The following is a 23,235-nucleotide window of genomic DNA, read 5'->3' as shown; positions in this document are numbered from 1 at the left end:
TTATTCAACAAGATCTTAGATGGTGAACAGATGCCTGAAGAATGGAGACGAAGTGTACTCGTGCCCATTTTTAAGAACAAAGGAGATGTGCAGAGTTGTACTAACTACAGAGAAATAAAGTTGATGAGCCTTACAATGAAACTCTGCGAAAGAGTAGTTGAAGTGAGACTAAGAGCAGAAGTGAACCTTTGTGAGCAGCAGTATGGCTTCATGCCAAAAGCGAGTACGACAGATGCAGTGTTTGCTTTAAGAATACTGATAAAGAAGTACAGAGAAGGTCAGAAGGAATTGCATTGTGTCTTTGTAGATCTGGAGAAAGCGTACGACAGGGTGTCCAGAGAAGAGCTGTGGTATTGCATGAGGATGTCTGGAGTGACAGAAAAGTATGTCAGAGCAGTGCAAGACATGTATCATGACTGTAAGACAGTTGTGAGGTGTGCTGTGACTGAGGAATTCGAGGTGGAGGTGGGACTCCACCAGGGGTCCGTTCTGAGCCCCTTCTTGTTTGCTATGGTGATGGACAGGCTGACAGACGATGTTAGACAAGAATCTCCTTGGACCATGATGTTTGCAGATGACATTGTGATCTGCAAACGGGAAGGAGTTGGCGGAGAAACTAGAGATGTGGAGATATGCCCTGGAAAGGAGAGGGATGAAGATCAGTCGCAGCAAGACGGAATATATGTGTGTGAATGAGAGGGATCCAAGTGCAAGAGTGATGCTACAGGGGGAAGAGATAAAGAAGGTGCAGAATTTTAAGTACTTGGGGTCAACTGTCCAGAGCAATGGAGAGTGTGGAAAAGAGGTGAAGAAGCGTGTCCAGGCAGGCTGGAGCTACGACTCATATTAGAGGGTTTGGAGACAAAATCAGAGAGGCCAGACTGAGATGGTTTAAACATGTCCAGAGGAGAGAGAGTGACTATATCGGGAGTGTCACGGTTTACAAGGTGGTGATGGCGGGTGCGGATCCCAAAAAGCAGGCAGGAGGGAGCAGTGGTTGTTTGACAAATTGTATTAAAATAAAGTCAGCAGGAACAAAATGTAAAACATCAAAATCATCTGAATGGAAAAAATACAAAGTAGCAAAAGAAGACCAAAAGTAAAAGTCCGCCAAGGTTAAAGAAACACATACACAATGCATGCAGCAAACAATGAACCGATGGGAACGACCAGGCCGCCGCCCGTCGTATGCTGGAGAGGCAGCGGTTGCCCTCTCCACCGACCGTTCCCTGGCGAGTGGACCTTTTGGGAGACTGTTGGGACTTCTGGAAGCAGCCCCTTGAAGGGGGGGTACTGTCATGATCTGGTTGGCGACCAACGGGGGGTGCTGTCGGCCCCGCCTACACCTGCACAGGTGCTGTTCGTCCCGATCAGATTGGCGACCAGCGGGTAGCGACGTCACCCCTGCCTGCAGCCTCGCAGGTGCTGGTCGTTTAATCATTGACACTTAAAAGGACACCCGGCACGACCATCCGGTGCCGGTTCATTGTTTGTTTGCTGCTTATTTGCGGCATGCATTGTGTATGTGTTTGTTTAACCTTGGCGGACTTTTACTTTTGGTCTTCTTTTGCTACTTTGTATTTTTTCCATTCAGATGATTTTGATGTTTTACATTTTGTTCCTGCTGACTTTATTTTAATACAATTTGTCAAACAACCTCCTGCTCCCTCCTGCCTGCTTTTTGGGATTCGCACCCGCCATCACCACCTCGCAAACCGTGACAGGGAGAAGGATGCTGAGCCTTGAACTGCTAGGCTGGAGACCGAGAGGAAGACCCAGGAGGAGGTTTACGGATGTGGTCAAGGAGGACATGAAGATCGCTGGTGTGAGAGAAGAGGATGCACAAACCCGGGATAGATGGAGGGCATTCATTCGCTGTGGCGACCCCTGAAGGGAAAAGCCGAAAGGAAAAGAAGAGGAGAAGGAGACGCTGCTGAATCAGTCGTAGCATCGAACTGCATTTTGATTCTTGATGTCTTTGGAAACAAAATTTAATCTCTGCTTCAATTGTCATAGTCGACCTAACAAAGGAGAGGCCGCAACGGCTGGTGGGGTGCACCTGCACAACTAGAGTTGGCACACCCAACTGATGATTTGGGATCGATGACAAAGCCCCTATTGAGAATAGTTTTGATTTCCAAAAGTATAGTGTTTTGCATTTATTCAAATGCATGACAATTTTTATTTTTTGCACATATTTCTCATCCAACCATCTAGCGAGCGACAATTGATACAATTAGGCTTGATCGAATGAAAAATATTCTACGTTGGAGATGCGATGGCGGAAATCCAACGTTTATTAAGACAGCCGCTAATGCTAATTTATCTTCTGGCTACCTTTGCGTACAGTGATGACATTTGTCAGTTCAAAAGTAATTTATAGTTACGACTAAATAATCCTTAAAACTACACACAACATCCCTTATTCTATGTATAATGAATGTGCTATTGTATTGTAATGAAAGAAATACACTGCACTGTACAATAAAGTCACTTTATTTACATTTGTGATGGTCATTGATGGCTTGATGGAATGGCGCTGGAGGTCGAAGGTCAAAGGCACTTGCTGTTTGGAAAGAGAGGCACATTACATGAGGACTGTAATTAATGAAATAAACTGAGCTGTAAAATAAAGTTTTATTTACCTTTTTGATGGTCGTTGATGGCTTATGGAAGGAGAGTCACCTTCCATAAGGACTGTTGGTAACTGTCAGAGATATGACAGTCAGACACCGTGGACAGAGACTCAGAACCAGAAAGATTGTCCCCACTGCCGGCAGGAGACGCAGTCATCAGATGACATACGTCTGAATTCTGCGCCCCTCTGCCAAGCTATTTATTGAGAATATATGTAAATTACAGTGATATATTAGTAAACATAATTTTCTTGATTATAATGCCACACCTCTGGGCGTTCTGAGCACCAACAGCTGCAAGCAATAAAACATAAGACATTTTAATTGGTTGTCTTTTCCAAAAACTGATAAGTTTGTAATCTGGCGCTTGTGCAGGATGTTAAAGCCGTAAATAACTTTGGTGGAAAAGGAGTATCTCAAGCCCTAAATTCTGTGCAAGGCCGGACCTTCTAGAATCTTGATGGAGACGACAGTTCACCTTGCCGTGTCTGTTTCACTCAAGATTTACTGTGGCCATCTGCAGTTTGACTGTAGGCCCATTGTTTAGTTGGTCAGCAAAGCACGGCACTTTTAAACATGATAAATTATTATTCTCCATCAGTAACTTAACCTCTGGTGTGGCTTCTCTTTGCTTCTTTGGAGACTCCTCATCCTTTTTGCTGATTAAAAACCTCTTAATTGACACCTGTTGCTTTCGGACCTGTAAGGTCTTACGAAACTGAGGCATCACAGTATCGTTCATCAGGTTGATGACTCTCATAGCCACAGTCTTTTCTTGATGGAACTGTTCCATAAAAACCTGCACATCATTCCACTTTACCAACATTTCTTTGATACGCTCACGAGATGCTGCAGCAATCTCCTCCTCCTCAGATGACAACTCCTGGATGGCTTGTTGTTGCTTGTCCTCGTGAAGGGTAATCAAATCCTCCGTGTTGAGCACCTCATTATGGTCAGCAACAAGCTCCTCAATGTCATCCGCATCCACTTCGAGTCCCATGTTCTGTCCAAGGGAAACAATTTTGTCCAAAACAACAGCGTCATGAGGATCAAATGTTTCAAAATCCCTCCCAAGGATGCATGCGGGCCACAAATTCTTCCAAGCCGCTTTCAATGATCGGAGTGTAACATCCTGCCAAGCCTTTTCTACCAGCTGAACACAATGGAACACGTTGAAATGGTCTCTCCATAGTTCTGTGTCATTTGTGACTTGAAAGCATCTGGTAAATAAAGCCTTTGAGTGAAGCTTCTTGAAGCTTGCAATCACTTGCTGGTCCATGGGCTGTAGGAGAGGGGTTGTGTTGGGAGGGAGGAATTTTACCTGAATGAAATTAAGAGCACCATGAAGTTCCTCCTCCATATTTGGTGGATGCGCTGGGGCATTGTCAAGGAGAAGAAGACACTTGAGAGGGAGTCCTTTCTCCTCGAGATATTTCCTCACTGAAGGAGCGAAAACATCATGCATCCAGTCCATAAACAGGAGACGAGTTACCCAAGCTTTGTTGTTGGACTTCCACATGACAGGAAGCTTAGATTTAATCACCTGGTTTCTTTTGAAGGCCCTTGGGGTTTCTGAATGATAAACATTAACATTGGTTTTATCTTGGTTTTGTCTTACAGTCACCACTGGCATTAGCACAAAACAGGAGGGTTAGCCTATCTTTCATTGGTTTATGCCCAGGGACAGACGTCTCTTCCTGAGTAATGAAAGTCCGGTTAGGCATCTTCTTCCAGAAAAGTCCGGTCTCATCCACATTAAATACCAGCTGAGGAACGAAGCCTTCTTCATTCACCAGTTCGAGGAATGACGCCTTGTAGGCTTCAGCAGCTTTATGGTCAGAACTGGCTGCTTCACCATGACGAATGACGCAGTGAATCCCAGTACGGCGCTTAAAGTTCTCGAACCATCCATTGCTGGCTTAAAATCATCAATCGTTGCCGAACTTCCAGGTTGCCGTGTGGCGATATCGGAGTGAATTAGCTCTGCTTTCTCACATAAAATAGCTTTGCTGACGCTGTCGCCGGATAGCTGCTTTTCGTTAATCCAAATTAAAAGAAGTTTTTCAACTTCTTCGATTGCCCGAGACCGTCGCTTTGAGAGCATGGAAACACCTTTTGTAACAGACGCACCTTTGATGGCTTCTCTGTTCCGGAAAATGGTAGCGATGGTGGACTTAGCATAGCCGCGCTCGGCCACTAAATCACACAAACGCACACCTCGTTCGTGTTTTTCAATTATCTCCTTCTCAGCGACGATGATTTTATTTTGTTTCTTCTTGGGCTGAACACGAGCCTGTGGTGGCTTTTTTTTCGGTGCCATAATCGTAAAATTATAAGCAAAACGCTGCAAGGAGACGATCGACGTGTGCATAATATCAATCAATAAGAGTGGGTGTGGAAATGAGCGCCGGCTGGAGCGCTGTTCGGTTGCCGAAGATCACTCCGCCAGAGCCGAAGGTCGTGTGCTTTGGTGTTCTTCCGCAGAAAATTATGTATTGATGTATACACACTTCTGCCGAATGTGTAATATGAAAATAGTTCTTATTATGAGGCTTAATTTTCTGAAATTTGACGTTCGTATGATGAAAAGTTCGTATTATAAGGCGTAAGTTGAGGTCTCACTGTAATTGACTGCAGTGCACATTAAAGGAATTTCTCGCCGGTAAGAATGAAATTGGCAAATGAGTTGAGTGGGCACCGACGTCAGTCAGAGATTCAGGCGGAATCAGATATATTGTATAGGGTTTTCCACGCTAACCAGCTTCTTTCAGAATTGGGAGAAGGAGATTCTTCAGGAGAGCTCCTGGGGAGTCCATGCCAGGGTGGCCAGAGATGAAGCGAGGTTGCCCAATGGATGTCCTGTGCAGAAGCGAAACTGACTGTCAACTCGTGCCCTCCAACTGAATGACAAAAGGCAAGTATGATGACCATCTACGCAGATTGCCATAATGTTGCCGACCATGTCAACTTGTGCTCAGGAATTATAGAAGGCTGTCCTCCACCCAAGCAATGTGGCGACATGCCAAAATTTGGCCTCCAAAATTTTGGACCGATGATTGACAAATGGTTTTATGCAAATTGATAATCTGTGCAATGTCAAAAACGGATCATGTTCCACGCAAACACGTTCCCAGTTGGCAAATTAAGAATTTTCATGTCTCAACAGGGGGGAGTGACGATAGCTCAGATCATCATGGCCAAAATTGTCACTTTTGGTGATGAGTGATGTTGGCTGCAACATCATTCCCACAAGAAAGTGGTGCCCTCCAGAAATGCAGACTCACTAACCACTAACATATACTAACCTACTAACATCTAACAATATTAAGCCATTTCTGTGAGAGAATGCATTGCAGAGCCTAAACGATGAGATAGACTTTGATAGGGAAAGAAACGCCAAGAAAGTGTGATGTGTAGAATGAAACCATCCTTTCGACATTTGATCTGGCACAAGTCTTCTTTTGTTCTCCACAGGACTGAGCTGCGGTATGAAGAAGATGACGTGGGCCACGCCAACGTGGGATGGACCGGTTGCGGAGCTGCTAGCCGTCTTTGCAGCCACAAGCTTCACCTGGATTCTCGAGGACACCGTTCTTCAAGAAGATTCCCGATCCATGTCAGACAGATCACACACCTTTTCCCAGTCACCAGCTCATCCGTACCACACCCTGGGGCCTGCTTGCGACAAATGCTACAAACAATTTCGTTCCTCCTTGTCGTCCTGGTGGTCACCATCCAGGATGCCATGAAGATTTGACTGTTGTAGCGATGACATGATTTAATTTGAAATTGTTTCCATTGTGATTGTTCTATTTGTGATTTTCTTTTTTTTCTTTCTTCTTTCTGTTCACCGCCAACCATGTTAAATATGTTCGTCAGGGGGGAGATGTTGGGGTAATTCGCCATACTAACATCTCTAAACATCGCTCTGTAACCTTTGTTTACATTTTGGACTTCCTGATACGTCATATCCTGCCTTCCTTTACATGATGTCGCGTTTACATGACGTCACATCATATCGTGTCACACACTGCGCCGCATAAATACTCCCGCTCTCTCTCTCTCTCGCCATGCTTCCTCCTTCGCCGACCCCGCGATGTCTCCGCTCTCTTCAAGATTAAACCAACTTTCTGTTCTACGCCTGGCTCCCTGATGATGAAACCATCCTCTTCCATCAAAACACGTCGAAGCAATGAACCAAGGGCGAACGATCAAAATAATCCAGCACTAACAGTGTGCAAAGACATCATACGGATGTGCAAAAACATGTCACAAAGAGCGTACCAGTATATTGACCTTATAGGACAACCGACGTCTCCGGACAAGTTTTGTCCATAATTTGTAAAATGGCTTCAAATGACTTGTACTGAGCGTATTTTACAAAGATTCCACCGCATATAGCTATATTTTACGTTTTAAGACTCGTGCTGAATATTCCAGAAGTCTTGTTTTTGAGTTGGTGACGAGTCCTCACCCTACGTCACTGAAGGAACGCCCCTGACTCAGAAAGGACATACCTTGCATTACCTCAATGCATTTTGCAGTACTTTGTTTGGTCTGAAAACTTCATGTTGATCAGTGTTGATGGCAAAATTAGAAGGTAAACACATAAATAACGCAATGGTGAATCATTGTATGTTACACCGAGACAACTCATTGATATTTGTTGAAAAAAATTCCAAACTGCCAAACAAAACTATTTCCAACGGAGCTCTGCCGCCATCTTCTGCATTTTCTGTGACACTACACATCAGTCTTGGGCAATCAGAACGACCCAGAAAACCTTTAATCGATTGCAAAGATTTATACTTTCCTCTTTAGAACTATTTGAATCATATTCATAACTGGATGCGTAACAAGAAAGCATATTCTCCGAATCTGAAGCCATTGTTTTGATTCTCAAGCAAGGCACGACTTCTTGCATGACTCCACGAACCTTCTGAAACTGGCCACTTCCGGTTTCAAATTGAAGTACTTTTTAGACACTTTAAGTCATTTTTATTGGTGTTTTGCATTTGAATAAAAATATCATACTACGTGTTTTGGGTGTTTTTGATGATATAAAACGTTTTTCTGATGTCATTAGGAAACAAAAAAATGGTGTAGGTTGTCCTAAGTTTCTTCAAGTCACAAGTTTTTTCCTGGCCAATGCCACCCTCTTGTGGACGTGCAGTAATATCACATCACATTTACAGCTGATTGATTTAGACTTAGCACTATTGAAGGCCTAGGAGTGACATGCATGGCCTGCCACTGGTTTTCGCTAAATGACACAATCAGTCTTTAGGCTTTCCTCGTTGCAAACAGACACTGCGTGTCTTCCACAATTGCTCCCACAGTTGAATGAGCTGCGTTGGATTTCGTTTATGAACCAAGAAGATGGTGTGGTATGCACACGGCTCCTGCTCTTCATGGCCAGGGAAGTCAAACGTGAGGAAACCCGGGTGGTGGATAGGCTGCGCGTTAAGCCGAGTCATGCACATCCCGACGAAAACATCATCGATCGGGAAAAGTTGGACTTTTCCAGAGATTTTATCGAGACGTTTAGCCAGCTGGCCCGAATAAACCACACCTCCACCACCAGCGTAGGTGGGATAAAGTCCCTGGTAAAAAGTATCCGGCACAAAGTACTTGGATTGATTAAGTCGATTGGGAAAAGCTGCAGTGATGACGTCGCCCACCATGAATTCATTCATGTCCTGATCCGCGTTTGGCTTCTGGAGTCGCTCGTGGAGGTAGTTGATCAAGTTTGGCGTGTTGACGAAAACATCGTCGTCTCCCTTGAAAGCAAAGCGAGTCAGTCCGCAATGGTGGCTGAACCACTTCCAGAAGAGAACGTCCTTCAAGGCCAGATTAAAAAAAGTGTCGGTAAAGTCCCACTGGAGAATATCGCCATATTGGTCAGCCTCCAACTGTAACAACTCCGACGCATTCTGTCCAGAGTCTCGGGTGTGGTTTTTGCCTACTAGGAAAACCCGGCGGACATACCCCCCGACTTCTGATCTCTGACTCCTGTTCTGTCTTGGTGTGGACACCCAGCCCACCTGACCCCAAGTCTGCCGGATGGCCTGACGGTTCTCAAAGTTGAACTGGGTCGACTTAACGGCGAAGAGGAGCAATGGCGGTTGGTCCTCATCCGTCGCTCCGGCTCCACAGGTTGCATTTGTGGACTGGATGAGGACCGGGTACTTTCGTCGTTTCATGTGACTCACAAAGTCTCGCATCCGTTGTGGTAGCCGCTCTATTTTTCTCCTCGAGTCGGTCACCTGTGAGAAGCTCCGCCTCCGAAGGGAATCATAAAAGGCTTCGCTCTCGAACGTCCTACGGGCGTTTTGCGGATTCAGGATGGGGTTGAAGTGACGGTCAACGGCCAACTGGAGTTGGTTCCACAAAGCGTCTTCGCGAAGCTTCCAGAACGTTTTGGACACAGAGGTCAAGTTCACATCTTGAAATCTTCGATTTGGGACCAAGTCATCACTTTTTGGAGAATGTATTGAACGTAAGGCTGTATCATTCATGTTGGAACACACCATGATGCCGAAGGAGAGTAACAGCAGGATCAGACCGATGAACGGGGTGCACACGCAGATCAAGACCCTGCGCCAGCGACGGTGGCGCACTGCCATTCAACTGAAAATCAACACACAATCACTTAATTTTGAGATCAGTTGGCGGTCTTATTGCCACAACTTACTAACAGACAAAAGTACAGCGAGTACTCACGTTTTGGTCATGAAATTACACTTAAAGTTATCTAGCTAGCTACCGAGGTATCTATTTGCTTCCTATTAGCTGGCTGGATGGCTATCTAGCCAGCTATCTATTAGCTATCTAGCTGGTTATTTGGCTAGCTATCCAATGACTATCTAATAGCTATCTATTAGCTGGCTGGCTAGCTACTTAGCTGGCTGTCTATTAGCTATCTAAAAGCTATCAGTAGCTATTAAACAGCTTCTTCCCCCAAGGCATTAACTCTTTATACAGTAACCCAAATAGAACTGTATATAGTGCCTCTGCAATGGTTTGGGTGATGATACTAGTGCAGAAAGTTGGCGAGCTAGCTAATAGATAACTAATAGCTAGCTAGATAGATAGCAAATAGATAGCTAGCTATCTAGATAGTTAATAGATAGCAACATGATCCAGTATTCACTCATTCCGGAATAACTCAGATAGAAAGTTAACTAGCTAGCTAGCTAATAGATAACTCATAGATAGTTCGCCCGAAAGTGCTTGAACAACATCTGAAGCTTGAACAAAGCACTAACATGGACAAAAGGTAAATGATGCCCCCTTGTGGAATGGAAAAAAAACATTGCCAGAGGTCTGACCAGCGCTTTATCGACACCCAAACAAGAAAAAAACGAAACCCGAACAAATTCGGGAATGGCGCTCTACGTCATATTTTCAATTCCCGAATAAATGTGTGATTGGCAGTGAATGAATTAAATAATTCCAAAATGTCTTTCAGCTTCCTTTCAGCGTCCTTTTCCCCTGTTGTGCTGCTTCCAGACATGTGTCTTCGTATCTAAGCATTTAAGCAATCCCATTTCGGCCATTATTTGCTACCAGGGTCAGAAATCGACCTGAACGCCTTCACAATCAGTACTGCAGGTGCTGTTGCATCAAATGTGAAGATCAAACTGTTGTTTTCACCGATCAGATTTTGAGTTGGCAAGCCAAAAGGGCCACCAGCGCCTTCTTGAAGGCTTTACAAGAAAAAATAGACATCATTAAGAAAAAGAAAGGTCAGTCAGTTATTTCCTGGCTCATGGTACCCTCTAGTGGACTTGTAGTAAATCACACCATATTTTTTTCAGTCTGGATTGATTCGTAGTAGCACTACTGAAGGCCTACCCATGAAATCCACCGCCCGCCGCTGTGTAACATTATAAATAATTGAGAGTAGGGACCTATCATAGCTGTGTCCGGTGCCGCCACGTCTGGACATTAGGGATATACAGTAAAGTCTCGTTATATCGATATTCTCGGGAGTCCGAAAAATATCGATATAACCGGGACTATCGATATATCCGACCCTGCGCGCATGTAATTTTCTCCTTGCGGTCATAGAAATAGTATCGTAATAAGCGGTACTATCGATATAACCGATATCGATATAACGAGACTTTACTGTATATATATATATATATATATATATATATATATATATATATATATATATATATATATATATATATAGGGCCGATACTACCAGTAAGACTTTAGTTCGCTGCAGAAGCATCTTGGATAAGAAGCGAAACGTCCGACACCTTCAAAAAAAAAAAGTACAGATGACGGCTGAAGAAACCTTCTCATCGATTATCAATAATTGTTTTTTTCTAGTATTAAGATAAGGTTACTGTGGTTAAATTTTGGCATACAGTGATACTCAGCTCATGAACGCTTTAGCTCACGAAGGTTTCGCCTCACGAACATTAAATTTGCGAGCATATACTGTAATCTTTGGATTGGATTGGATATGCCTTGATTAGTCTCACCGTGGAGAAATTTACATTTCACAGCAGCAAAGTGATGGAAGGAATGAAAGTAGAAAAGCGAAATACATGAGCTGCTGGAAAGGCAGCCACTCTCGCGGCGCCGTCTTGAAGTCAAAAGAACAAAAAAAAACTAAATAACAAATAATATGACAGCATAGAGACATTATGACAAAACAAAGACACAGAGAGACATTCATTCTTCAGGACTAATCTTGGCATACACACTAGTTTTCGGCAGACGGACCAAACCACACAGCGCCACCATGGTAGCTGGCGGACGAGTTTTCGTCACGCCTTTCCTTGATGTGGTTTGTTATAAGGTGGAGTACTTTTGCTATTATGGGACCGAAAAAGACCCCACCATAGGCTAAAGTTAAACCGAAGAGGACACAAAAGAAAATTATGGTCGAGCAGAAGGAGATCATCGAGAAACACCAACGAGGTGTGTGTTTGTGTGACTTAGTGTCCTACCAGTATGCTAAGTTGCTACATATGGCTAAAGGTGTTTCTGTGTTGTCTAAGCAACAGTCTCAGGTAATAGAAGAGGTTGCAAAACTTGCAAAACGGTTTGGATTAAGGAAAAGCAGCGAGCAGGGGACAGTGTGAGTGAGGTTATTATTGCCGAGAAAGGACAACAACTTCACTCGGATAACATCAAGAGGCATCAACGACCATCACAAAGGTCAATAAAACAACTTTATTATAAAGTACAGTTAATTCTTTCATAATACAATGAAACTCTGGGAATGAGTAGTTGAAGCTAGACTAAGAGCAGAAGTGAACATTTGTGAGCAGCAGTATGGTGTTGCGCTCTCCACTATAGTAAGGGAGATACGGTGTTGTGGGATCCAGAAAAAAACCACAAGACAAGCAATGTGATACGTCTTGACTCAACAGTGGTTTACTTCGAATGCCCCGATCTAATGCAAACGTACGCGCACAACAATTTCCGGTCCAACGATCTAAATCGGTCCGACACGAAACATGAACCGAAGCAGGCGTTCCATGTTTAAATAAACATTTTCGATATATATCATTTGTAAACCAATAGAACTACGCGAATGTAACCAAAATAGGAAATACGATAATTTACAACCTGTCACATACTCCCCCTCAAAATAGATGTTGTCCCCAACATATGTACTAGTAAATACATAAATACGCTGGACGACGTGCCCAAAACAATGACGCACGGTATTATGAACTGCATCCAAATATGAACTATAATAATGAACAGTTTACAGACTGGAACTCTTTTCATACATTCTGTTTACATTATAACAATCAACAATTCACAGACTGGAACTCTTTTCATACATTCCGTTTTACTTATACAGGGCTCATCGGGGTCTTCTTGTTTCCATCTCACTGTTCTATTAAACCGAAGTGTCGATTAACCATTTCTGTAGTATTTCGTGGCATAATAGGGGTGTGCGCCATACATCCAAGGCATTGTCTGTTCACCATGATATGGTACTGTCCCTACATTGTAGCAAGATGGCGAACCAAGGCGATCATACGTGAATACCTTGGGTCTCCTGTGTTCTCGTCGTGGCCGTTGATTTCCCCCAATATCAGGATTACTGGGGGGTGGCTGGGGAAAAGGGGGACACACTGTCACAGGTGGATCATTTTCCGGACCAATGTTGCCCTCCTGAGATTGGTCAACTTCCGCAGCTCCCGGCTCCGTCCCCGGCAGTTCATTCCCCAGTTGATTGTCATCATGGTGGGTTGTCTCCACAAAGCTCACGTCCCGCGGTTCTGGTGAGTCTGGTCGGGTGCTCTGGCGATGCAACACTGGATAATACTCATCCTCCTCATCATCCTCTTCCGGATCCATTTCCGGCATCTTGTTCGGTCGTTGCCGAGTGGACTTTTCCTTGGACTGGGACTGTAGTGAAGTCTCTAATGGCAAATGATCACATGGCAGCAAGAGATTGCGGTGGAGTATCCTAGATCTGCCCTTCCCCCTCTCAGGTTTCAGCTCATAAACTGGAATGTCTTGGCTGACTTGACGAACCACTGTATGAACAACATCCTCCCAGTGGTTTCTCAGTTTGCCTGAACCTCCACGTGGGGTTAAGTTTCGAACCAGAACACGATCACCGGGCAACAGGGTAGAATACTTTAGTTTACTGTCATATAGTCTCTTACTCCTGGCAGCAGCTTTGTTGTTATTTTCTTGCGTGATCGCATACGCTTCCTCCATGCCCTGTTTCCACTTCTTCACATAGTCCTTCTGGTTGGTTTCACCCTGGTTCGAGTCTGGATTCAAACTAAACAACATATCAACTGGCAAACGTGGTGAACGTCCATAAAGTAAGTAAAAAGGTGAGAACCCTGTCACCTCACTTTTGGTACAGTTGTAAGCATAAACGAGTTTGTTTAGTGAGTCTTTCCAGTTACTCTTTTGTTTCTCTGTCAGTGTCTTTAACATCTGGATCAGTGTTCGATTAAATCGTTCAACTTGTCCATTTCCCTGTGGATGGTAGGGGGTTGTCCTTGAACCCGCAACCCCACAATATTCCTTCAGTTGAGCAAAAAGTTGATTTTCAAATTCACCACCCTGATCATGGTGAATTCGAAGGGGGAACCCAAACTTTAAAGCATAGTCATTAAAGATTTTGTCTGCCGCTGTTTTGCCAGCTTTGGACGTTGTAGCATAAACTTGAGCGAAACGTGTAAAATGGTCTACTAGCACAAGCACGTATTCATAACCACCCTTACATTTGTCAAGATGCAAAAAGTCAACGGAGACAAGTTCAAAAGGCTGAGTAGTCACAATATTAGTAAGAGGGGCTCTGGTCTCACGGTTGGGCTTTTTGTGTTTTAGGCACACACACTCTCTCAGTACATAGTCCTCTATTTCTTTTTGCATAAAGGGCCAGTAAAAACGATCCCTTACAAGGGAAAGAGTCCTTTCTACACCATGGTGGCCCATTTCATCATGCAGCTCTTTTAACACTGTCACCTTGTGTTTTTCAGGAAGCAGTAGTTGGGTTCTGTTTGCCGTTTTTCTGTACAAAACACCTCTGTCATTAAAGTGTAGCTTGTCCCATTCCCTCACAAGACAAACAACTTGAGGACAATGCTTTCTTAGTTCAGTACCTAGCGGTTTCGTCTCCGCCAGTTTGTATCTAATAATATGTCCTATAATGGGGTCAGTCTCTTGATCTAGCTTGATCTGTCCAACAGTCAATGGGGCTATCGGTGTGTTTAGTGACACCTCGGCACACATAGCTGAGATTCCCATAGACCAAGCTGCACTAGACTCGTTCTGTTGGTCAACCGCTTGTACGGCAGCACTCACAGCATCATACGACATTTCTTTTGTACATCCTTCCATATATGTTACCATATCAAGGGGCATCCTAGATAAACTGTCTGCATCAACATTTTCCTTACCGGGACGATATTTAACAGTAAAATTAAAATCAGAAAGTTCTGCGACCCACCTGCACCCAGTTGCATTTAACTTAGCAGTCGACAGTACATACGTGAGTGGATTATTGTCACTATACACAGTGAAGAATGGTGCATAGTACAAATAATCACGAAACTTGTCTGTGATCGCCCACTTAAGCGCCAAAAATTCCAACTTGCCCGAGTGTAAATTATAATTCTTCTCAGCTGCAGTTAATGTCCGAGAGCCATAGGCTATCACGCGAAGTTTGCCATTTAGCCGAAGTTAGCCTAAACCCCGGTTAGAGGCATCTGTATGCAAAATGAAAGGATGCGCGAAGTCAGGAAAACCTAAAACTGGTGGTTGAACTAAACAGTCTATTAGCTGCTCTAACACTGACTGATGCTCATCACTCCACTCAATACGTGTTTTGGAAGACACACTGTTATGTCTCACTTTCCATTTTTGTCTTTGATGCTGCTGAGTCTCAACATTCAGAGGGGCTTTAAGCAAAGCATACAAGGGACTAGCGATACAAGAGAAATCTTTGATGTATTGCCTATAATAGCTTAATAGTCCCAAAATGGCTCGAAGCTCACCGACAGTGCCTGGCTGCTTGTTTTTCAGGGCACGCACTGCTGCTGTATCTGCCGGGTCCATTCTGCTCCCCTCAGCAGAGACAATCCTGCCGAGGTACCTCACTTCCGGCTTAAAGAGGTCACACTTTCGGGCTTTGAGTTTTATTCCATTTTCCCTGAGACGTCGCAACACTCGTCTGACGTCCTCAACGTGGTTGTCAAATGTCCCGCTGAAAACAAGAATGTCATCAAGATAGGGGACACATATTTCGTCCCGTAACCCCTCCAGACATTGTTCCATACACCGCTGGAACGCTGCTGGTGCATTCATGAGTCCAAACGGAATTCGAATCCATTCATAAAGGCCCCAAGGGGTCACGAAGGCAGTCAGGTGTCGGCTCCCTTTGGACATGAACCCCTGGTGGTATGCTTTGCCTTGGTCCAGCAGCGAGAAGATGGTGTTACCCCCAAGGCTATCCACCACGTCCTGTACCCGTGGGATGGGGTGCCGGTCAGGGTGTGTTTTCCGGTTCAGCTCTCTGTAATCAATACATAAGCGCAGTGTACCATCTTTTTTCCTGACACAGACGACAGGGGATGAGTAGGAGGAAGTGGACTTTTCCACCCACCCCTGCGCTATCAAGTCCTGTAAATAGTCTTTCACCTCTCTGTACATTGGCTTTGGGACAGACATATATGTCTTTGAAACAGGCTCAGTGTCTTTCAACAAAATGTCCATTTGTAGGTTTTCCACACACCCTATGTCGTCGTCCGATTTTGAAAATGATGCCGATTCCTCTCTCAACATCTGCTGAACGGTCTTTCTTTTATCTTCGTCCAAATGAGAAAGGTCAATTGGGGGGTCCCACTGCTCACTGAGAGCGATGGTGGTATTCTGGACATGGACCTCATTGACAACCACTGAAGACAGTCACGGTTGACCACGAAACAACTAGTAGCTCAGTGTTCCAATATCCACAAACGGCAATTGCTATCACAACTTGAGATTGATGAGGTACAACACAAAGTCCGAGGTGAAGGGCCCCAGGCTGCCACATCACAGGAAGAGGTTCAACCAGAGATTGGGAGGCAAGCCCCAATGAATAATGAGATTGGGAAGCCAGCCCCAATAAATGAAATGCTGAGCGAGGCAGCAAATGACCTGAGAGATAAGATCATGGCAAGAATGAAAACTGGGCAACGAAGGCACCGATTACAACGGCTATGTGAAGTACCACCTGAAAGTCTCATGGAAACTGTGAATGCAGCACTGAGAACGATCCCGACCGGAACGATCACGGAAACCAATGAGCTGATATACACCTCAGCATCAGTGATCCTAGACATGCTTGGCTACAAGAGCAACCATGAGAGCCACGAGATTCATTACCCACCATGGAAAAGACGGTTGGAGGCCAAGATCAAGGCGGCTCGGAAAGATGTGAGTCAATTGACGGAGACCCAGAGAGGTGTGAATAAAAGGCCAATACCCAAGAGGTACATGCAGATAACCATACCTGAAGCACTCTAAACTGCCAAACAGAGGCTCCAGGCCTTGGCCAGTCGCCTAAAGAGGTACACGAAAGAGAATGAGGCCAGAAGAATAAACAGGCTGTTCGCAACACAACCTGCGAAAGTGTACGCTCAGTGGCAGGGTTCTAACAGCAGAGCAGACCCTCCAAGGCTGGAAACTGAAAGATACTGGAAAGGCAAATGGGAGAAGGAGGTCGCACATAACAGCAGTGCACAATGGCTGGTGACTCTGAAAGAGTAGCACAGCAACCTCCCTGAACAGAACCCAGTTACCATCACAGCGGCAGATATACAAGGAAGAGTCTCAGGTATGAAAAACTGGACGGCACCAGGCCATATGGTCCACACCTACTGGCTAAAGAAACTCACAGCTCTCCACGAGCGCCTAGCAGCACAAATGAACCAGCTGCTGATGGATGGGACTCAACCAGGATGGCTAACCGAAGGGCGAACAATCCTGATCATGAAGGATTCCTCAAAGGGTGCAGTTCCTTCCAACTATCGGCCAATAACCTGTCTCTCCACAACATGGAAGCTCATGTCAGGCATCATTGCGGCTAAGATAAGTGGACACATGGATCAATACATGAGCAAAGCACAGAAAGGCATTAGTAGAGATACTAGAGGTGCCAAACATCAGCTGCTGGTTGACAGAACAGTCGCTCAAGACTGCAGGTCCCGACATACCAACCTGTGCACAGCCTGGATTGATTACAAGAAAGCATATGACTCGATGCCACACACATGGATCAATGAATGCTTGGAGTTGTATAAGGTCAACAGGACCCTGAGAGCCTTCGTTGCAAACTCGATGACGATGTGGAAAACCACACTTGAAGCCAATGGCAAGCCACTAACGCAAGTGTCTATCAAATGTGGCATATACCAAGGTGAGGTCAGGGTGTGTTTTCCGGTTCAGCTCTCTGTAATCAATACATAAGCGCAGTGTACCATCTTTTTTCCTGACACAGACGACAGGGGATGAGTAGGAGGAAGTGGACTTTTCCACCCACCCCTGCGCTATCAAGTCCTGTAAATAGTCTTTCACCTCTCTGTACATTGGCTTTGGGACAGACATATATGTCTTTGAAACAGGCTCAGTGTCTTTCAACAAAATGTCCATTTGTAGGTTTTCCACACACCCTATGTCGTCGTCCGATTTTGAAAATGATGCCGATTCCTCTCTCAACATCTGCTGAACGGTCTTTCTTTTATCTTCGTCCAAATGAGAAAGGTCAATTGGGGGGTCCCACTGCTCACTGAGAGCGATGGTGGTATTCTGGACATGGACCTCATTGACAACCACTGAAGGAAGGTCCCTTTTAAATATGTTAAGTGGGTAGACAGACCCTACCGACTGCACTGTACCAATAATAGCCTTTACTGGAAACCTAATATCATGATTAGTAGGGTTCTGGACACTAACAACTATCCTAGGGATGGAACCTGCCTTAACTGAGACCAACGAGTCACAAAGCTCGAGGCCATCTGGCCACTGTGGGTTTTCACTTGGCTCAAAAACCAATGTAACATCTTCCTTAAAGGGCTTAGCCTGTACTTTGCATGGAATAATAAGTGAGCTATGCCTGGCTATAGTGAATCTCTCATTTGTTGTTTTTACACGGTACTCATGTGCTTGTCCCAGACTAACTGCTTTTATGAAAGTGGCAGCTTTATTGCGCTTAAGGTGGGGAAAAGCTAGTCTAACCGATTTCAAGAGCTTTTCTGTATCCCCTGTTTGTGACTCATTAGAGAGGCTATCTAACACAAGACGCTCAATGACATTAAACCCTATGATAGGACACTGTTGCTGGTCACCTTTTAGTACTAATACTGGTACAAGTAGCCCTGGATCATTAGCACCAAGTTTAAATGATATCTCAAGCCATCCTACATAAGGCATATCCGTTCCATTAGCTGCCACAATATTGAGAGTGTTATCAGGGTCAATAAGTTCATTCACATTTTTCAATGACACGTCAGGTAAGTTTGTTTGTTTCCATAACTCATCTACAGCACACACCTGGGACCCCGAGTCCCAGAGTGCTTCAACCCTTTTGTTACCCAAAAAGCACCGAATAAGACATTTCTTTCCCACTAACTCCCTGACCGAAGGTAATTTGCCACACTGGTTCTTATCTGTACGCTCGACAAATGACTGCTTATGTCTCTTCTGAACGGGGCCACGTGTGTGGGGCTTACATTCCATTTTCATAGCACCACTGTAACACTGGGACCTATCTGTCTCTGTGGTCACACCATGTCCCACTGGAGTAACCCTTTCTAGTTTAAAGCATGGTTCCTAGCTGAGTTCTGTGCTTTGCAGCCTGCTCTGAAATGTTCACTACTTCCACATTTAAAACAGTGCTGACAATATTCTTCACCTGTCTGAATACAAGAATAACACCTGGGCTGAGGGCGACGGGGCATGTAGTACTGCGGAGGGGCGAACCGCTGCTGGAACTGTGCTGCCCCCCTCATCGGCCTGGGCCCTGGTGCTGGGTGGTACTGCTGAAGAGCTGATGGGGAGTGCTGGGTGTAGTAGTGCCTGGCTGGTGGATCTACCTGATATTGTGAAGGTGGAGTGAAGGCGACCTGTTCAGGGTAGTGGTCAGGCAGGCGTTCAGGTCCTCCGCTGGTGGGCTGAGAAGTGGCTGTTGGTTTCTGAATAGTCTCTTTGATCTGGGACACTTCTGCACGCAGCTCTTTTAACAGCATCATCTCTGACCTCATCTCTTTGATCTCTGAAAGGAGTTCATTCGGCACAGTAACAGTATTCTGCTTTAAGACTGTCTTCTTCCCAATCGGGACTGGTGTGTCATCTACCTGGACAGTGTTCAGCGTTGTCACCCGTGCAGCAGCATTTTTCTTTTTTTCCTGTCGCTCTTTTTCATTTGCACATGCCATGTTTAATTTTTCTAACAGTACTTCATCTGATGTGGTGGTTAGCAGGAGGAAAGGTTGCATGTCACTCTTTACATTGTCACTCTGTAACCCCGTCAGAACTGTGTGCAGGAATAAACTCTGGACCAACGTGGGATCATACTTCACCCCTGATTCAGCTTCTTGAGATGCAAAAAGAATCCTTTGACGAAGATCCATTGCACGCAGTAGAAATTTCTGTGGGGACTCTTTATTAGTCTGCACTTCCGATGAGAGCTGCTTGTACAACTCAGTGGCTCCTCTCTCTTGATAGTGAGATCGGAGAATCCTTCGTAAAGAAGTTAGGGTAAGATTTTCTTTCCCTTCGAGGTAGCTTCTCAACTGCAGACCTGGTGTTATGGCACGAACCACTGCATCGATGATCTCATCCCCCTGGTAGCCTTTACTGAGCCCACTTTCTATCTGTCTGACCAAATTAGGAAATGTGAGTTTATCTTTTTGTCCGAGTTCACCTATTTGTCCAGATATTTTGAAATCTTTGCGCCAGGGGGCAGTGTCTGGGGGCACTATGCTTCTCTTTCGCACTGCATCCCGACCTTTTTCACTTGGTTTGGCTATTCCTGGTTCAAAATCTTTTATACTTTCAATCAAGTCCTTTATACGTAGCAAATCTGACATTCCTCCATCTTCTAGCTCTAATTCAGCTCTTTCAATGTAGGTTGACACAATATTAATTAGTTGGCCTCGAGTCTTTCCTGTAAGTTGCTCTCTTTCCAGTCCAGATATTTGGATTTCAGCACATAACTCTGACAACTGTTGAAAATTCAGTCCAAATAACTTGCCTTTGATGTCCAACTGTAATTCCTCTAACGCCATTTTCGAGAGGGTAGACGCAATCGGTCTTCATGCCAAAAAAGAGTGCGACAGATGCAGTGTTTTCTTTAAGAATGCTGATAGAGAAGTACAGAGAAGGTCAGAAGGAATTGCATTGTGTCTTTGTAGATCTGGAGAAAGCGTATGACAGGGTGTCCAGAGAAGAGCTGTGGTATTGCATGAGGAAGTCTAGAGTGACAGAAACGTATGTCAGAGCGGTGCAAGACAAGTATCATGACTGCAAGACAGTTGTGAGGTGTGCTGTGACTGAGGAATTCAAGGTGATGACGGGACTCCACCAGGGGTCAGCTCTGAGCCCCTTCTTGTTTGCTATGGTGATGGACAGGCTGACAGACGATGTAAGACAAGAATCTCCTTGGACCATGATGTTTGCAGATGACATTGTGATCTGTAGCAAGAACAGGGAACAGGTGGCGGAGAAACTAGAGATGTGGAGATATGCCCTGGAAAGGAGAGGAATGAAGCTCAGTCGCAGCAAGACGGAATATATGTATGTGAATGAGAGGGATCCAAGTGCAAGAGTGATGCTACAGGGAGAAGAGATAAAGAAGGTGCAGGATTTTAAGTACTTGGGGTCAACTTGGGGAGAGTGTGGAAAAGAGGTGAAGAAGCGTGTCTAGGCAGGCTGGAGCGGCTGGAGAAAAATGTCAGGTGTGATGTGTGATAGAAGGGTTTCAGCTAGGATGAAAGGAAAAGTTTATAAAATCGTGGTGAGACCAGCCATGATGTTTGGACTGGAGACAGTGCCACTGAAGAAAAGACAGGAAGCAGAGCTGGAGGTAGCAGAGCTGAAGATGTTGAGGTTTTCTTTAGGAGTGACCAGGTTGGATAGGATCAGGAATGAGTACATTAGAGGGACAACTCACATTAGAGGCTTTGGAGAGAAAGTCAGAGAGGCCAGACTGAGATGGTTTGGACATGTCCAGAGGAGAGAGAGTGACTATATCAGGAGAAGGATACTGAGCCTTGAACTGCCAGGCAGGAGACCGAGAGGAAGACCCAAGAGGAGGTTTATGGATGTGGTCAAAGAGGACATGAAGGTAGCTGGTGTGAGAGAAGAGGATGCACAAAACTGGGATAGATGGAGGACATTCGCTGTGGTGACCCCTGAGGGGAAAAGCCGAAAGGAAAAGAAGAAGAAGACAGTTAATTCTTTCATTACAATACAATAAAATACAATAAAATACAATACAATACAATAAATAGCACATTTATTATGCATAAAATAAGGTATATTTTGTGTCATTTTAAGGCTTATTCAGTAGAAAATTGTGTTCTATGGGGACCTGGAAACACCTTATTCTCATTTTAATGTTTCTTATGGGAAATAAATGTTCAGAAGACAAATTTTTCGCCTTACACACACTTTCTGGGAATCAATTAAGTTCGTAATCTGAGGTGTCACTGTATGAAAAAAAGAATCTCGACCAATGTACCTCATTTTCCAGTGTAAAGGCGCACCACAGTATAAGGCGCACCCCTAATTAATGGTGTAGTTTTTCCATATATAAGACAATGAGGCGCACCTTCAATGAATGAAAACAGTTTTCCAAATATATAAATAGCGACATATTTTCCAAATGTAAGGAACTTCACATTATAAGGCGCTACAGGACACACTTTCTGGGAACCAATAAAGTTCGTAAGCTGAGGTATCATTGTATTATTATTATTATTATTATTATTATTATTATTATTATTATTATTATTATTATTATTATTATTATTATTACTGTGCTGGGGTTTCCCAGTGAATTGTTTAGTGAGCTGATGTGATCTAGCTAGATAACTGTTATCTAGCTGGGTATCTAGCTAGCTATTAACTATCTAGCTAGCTAGCTATTGGCTATTTATTAGCTGGCTAGCTAGCTTTCTATCTATTTCAGTTACTTCCAGGTTGAGTGAATGCTGGCGCGTGTGGCTGCCGCTGCTCACGCACAGAAAGTCTCATCATACTGCTTCATGTAACAAAGAGGGTACAGAAAGTGCTTAAGATGAATGACTGTGTCTTTGTTTTGTCATATTGTCTTTGTCCTGTTATATTATTTGTTATGTAGTTTATTTTTGTTATTTTGAGTTCAAGATGGCGCCGCGAGAGTGGCTGCCTTTCCAGCAGCTCATGTATTTTGTTTTACTACTTTCCTTCCTTTCATCACTTTGCTGCTGTGAAATGTAAATTTCTCCACTGCTAAAGGCAAATCCAATCCAATCCTGTGACTGTAAAGTGACCTTGAGAGTTTTGAAAGGCACTTACAAATGAAACATATTATTATTATACGGGAAAAAAAGATAATTCGAGATAATAGGTTAATTTAAAATTCCGTTTATTCTGCTCACCTTTTATTTGACTTCTTCCTTGACTGAAACACGTCTGCTGAGGACCAAAAAAAAATATTTTCCTATGCAATAATAATGATTCCAACGATCACAATATTTGAGGAAAGAGCTCAGTTGACATCTTTCCAGTATGAGCGGAGAGATCAAGTGAAACCAGAGTTTCTTTGGAGACAATGTCCAGGTTGCAAAATGTTTCCTCCGCCCACCTGTTGCCTCATCACATTCAAACAAAGGAGCCTGAAGAATAATTTGCAACAAAGGGAAAAACTTGGTAAAAAGGAAGGATGCCAAATATATTTCACATCCACTTGAACGATTTGATGTTACAAACAAAAACAATTCTTATCTTGAAAGCCCGTTTTTTTTCCATTGCAATATTTGACGACAAACATTTTCAACATTCGACCCCCTTCCCCGCAGAATAGTGGTGTGTCGTTCGCGAACGAGCCGGTTCTTACAGCCGGCTCTCT

General features: G+C 44.2%; 1 protein-coding gene across 1 annotated transcript; it reads right to left on the bottom strand.

The window, feature by feature from the left end:
- Positions 1-6,455: 6,455 nt before the first annotated feature.
- On the bottom strand, positions 6,456-22,941 carry LOC148902495 (N-acetyllactosaminide beta-1,3-N-acetylglucosaminyltransferase 2-like). The gene is made up of 2 exons (XM_088991096.1): positions 22,766-22,941; positions 6,456-9,266 (listed from the first exon to the last, which is right to left on the bottom strand). Exon 2 carries the CDS (start codon positions 9,260-9,262, stop codon positions 7,913-7,915), a length of 1,350 nt encoding a protein of 449 aa, XP_088847222.1. The 5' UTR covers positions 9,263-9,266; positions 22,766-22,941; the 3' UTR covers positions 6,456-7,912.
- Between the last annotated feature and the right edge of the window lie 294 nt (positions 22,942-23,235).

Source organism: Hippocampus bargibanti, linkage group LG02, assembly GCF_051943395.1.
Source record: "Hippocampus bargibanti isolate YZ-2025 linkage group LG02, ASM5194339v1, whole genome shotgun sequence".
Classification (NCBI taxonomy): domain Eukaryota; kingdom Metazoa; phylum Chordata; class Actinopteri; order Syngnathiformes; family Syngnathidae; genus Hippocampus; species Hippocampus bargibanti.
The sequence above is the reverse complement of the archived record's forward strand: the minus strand, read 5'-3'. Positions and strand labels throughout refer to the sequence as shown.

Bases quoted from the DNA above. Each gene is read 5' to 3' on its own strand.
- LOC148902495 (XM_088991096.1), bottom strand. From the start codon at position 9,262: ATGGCAGTGCGCCACCGTCGCTGGCGCAGGGTCTTGATCTGCGTGTGC.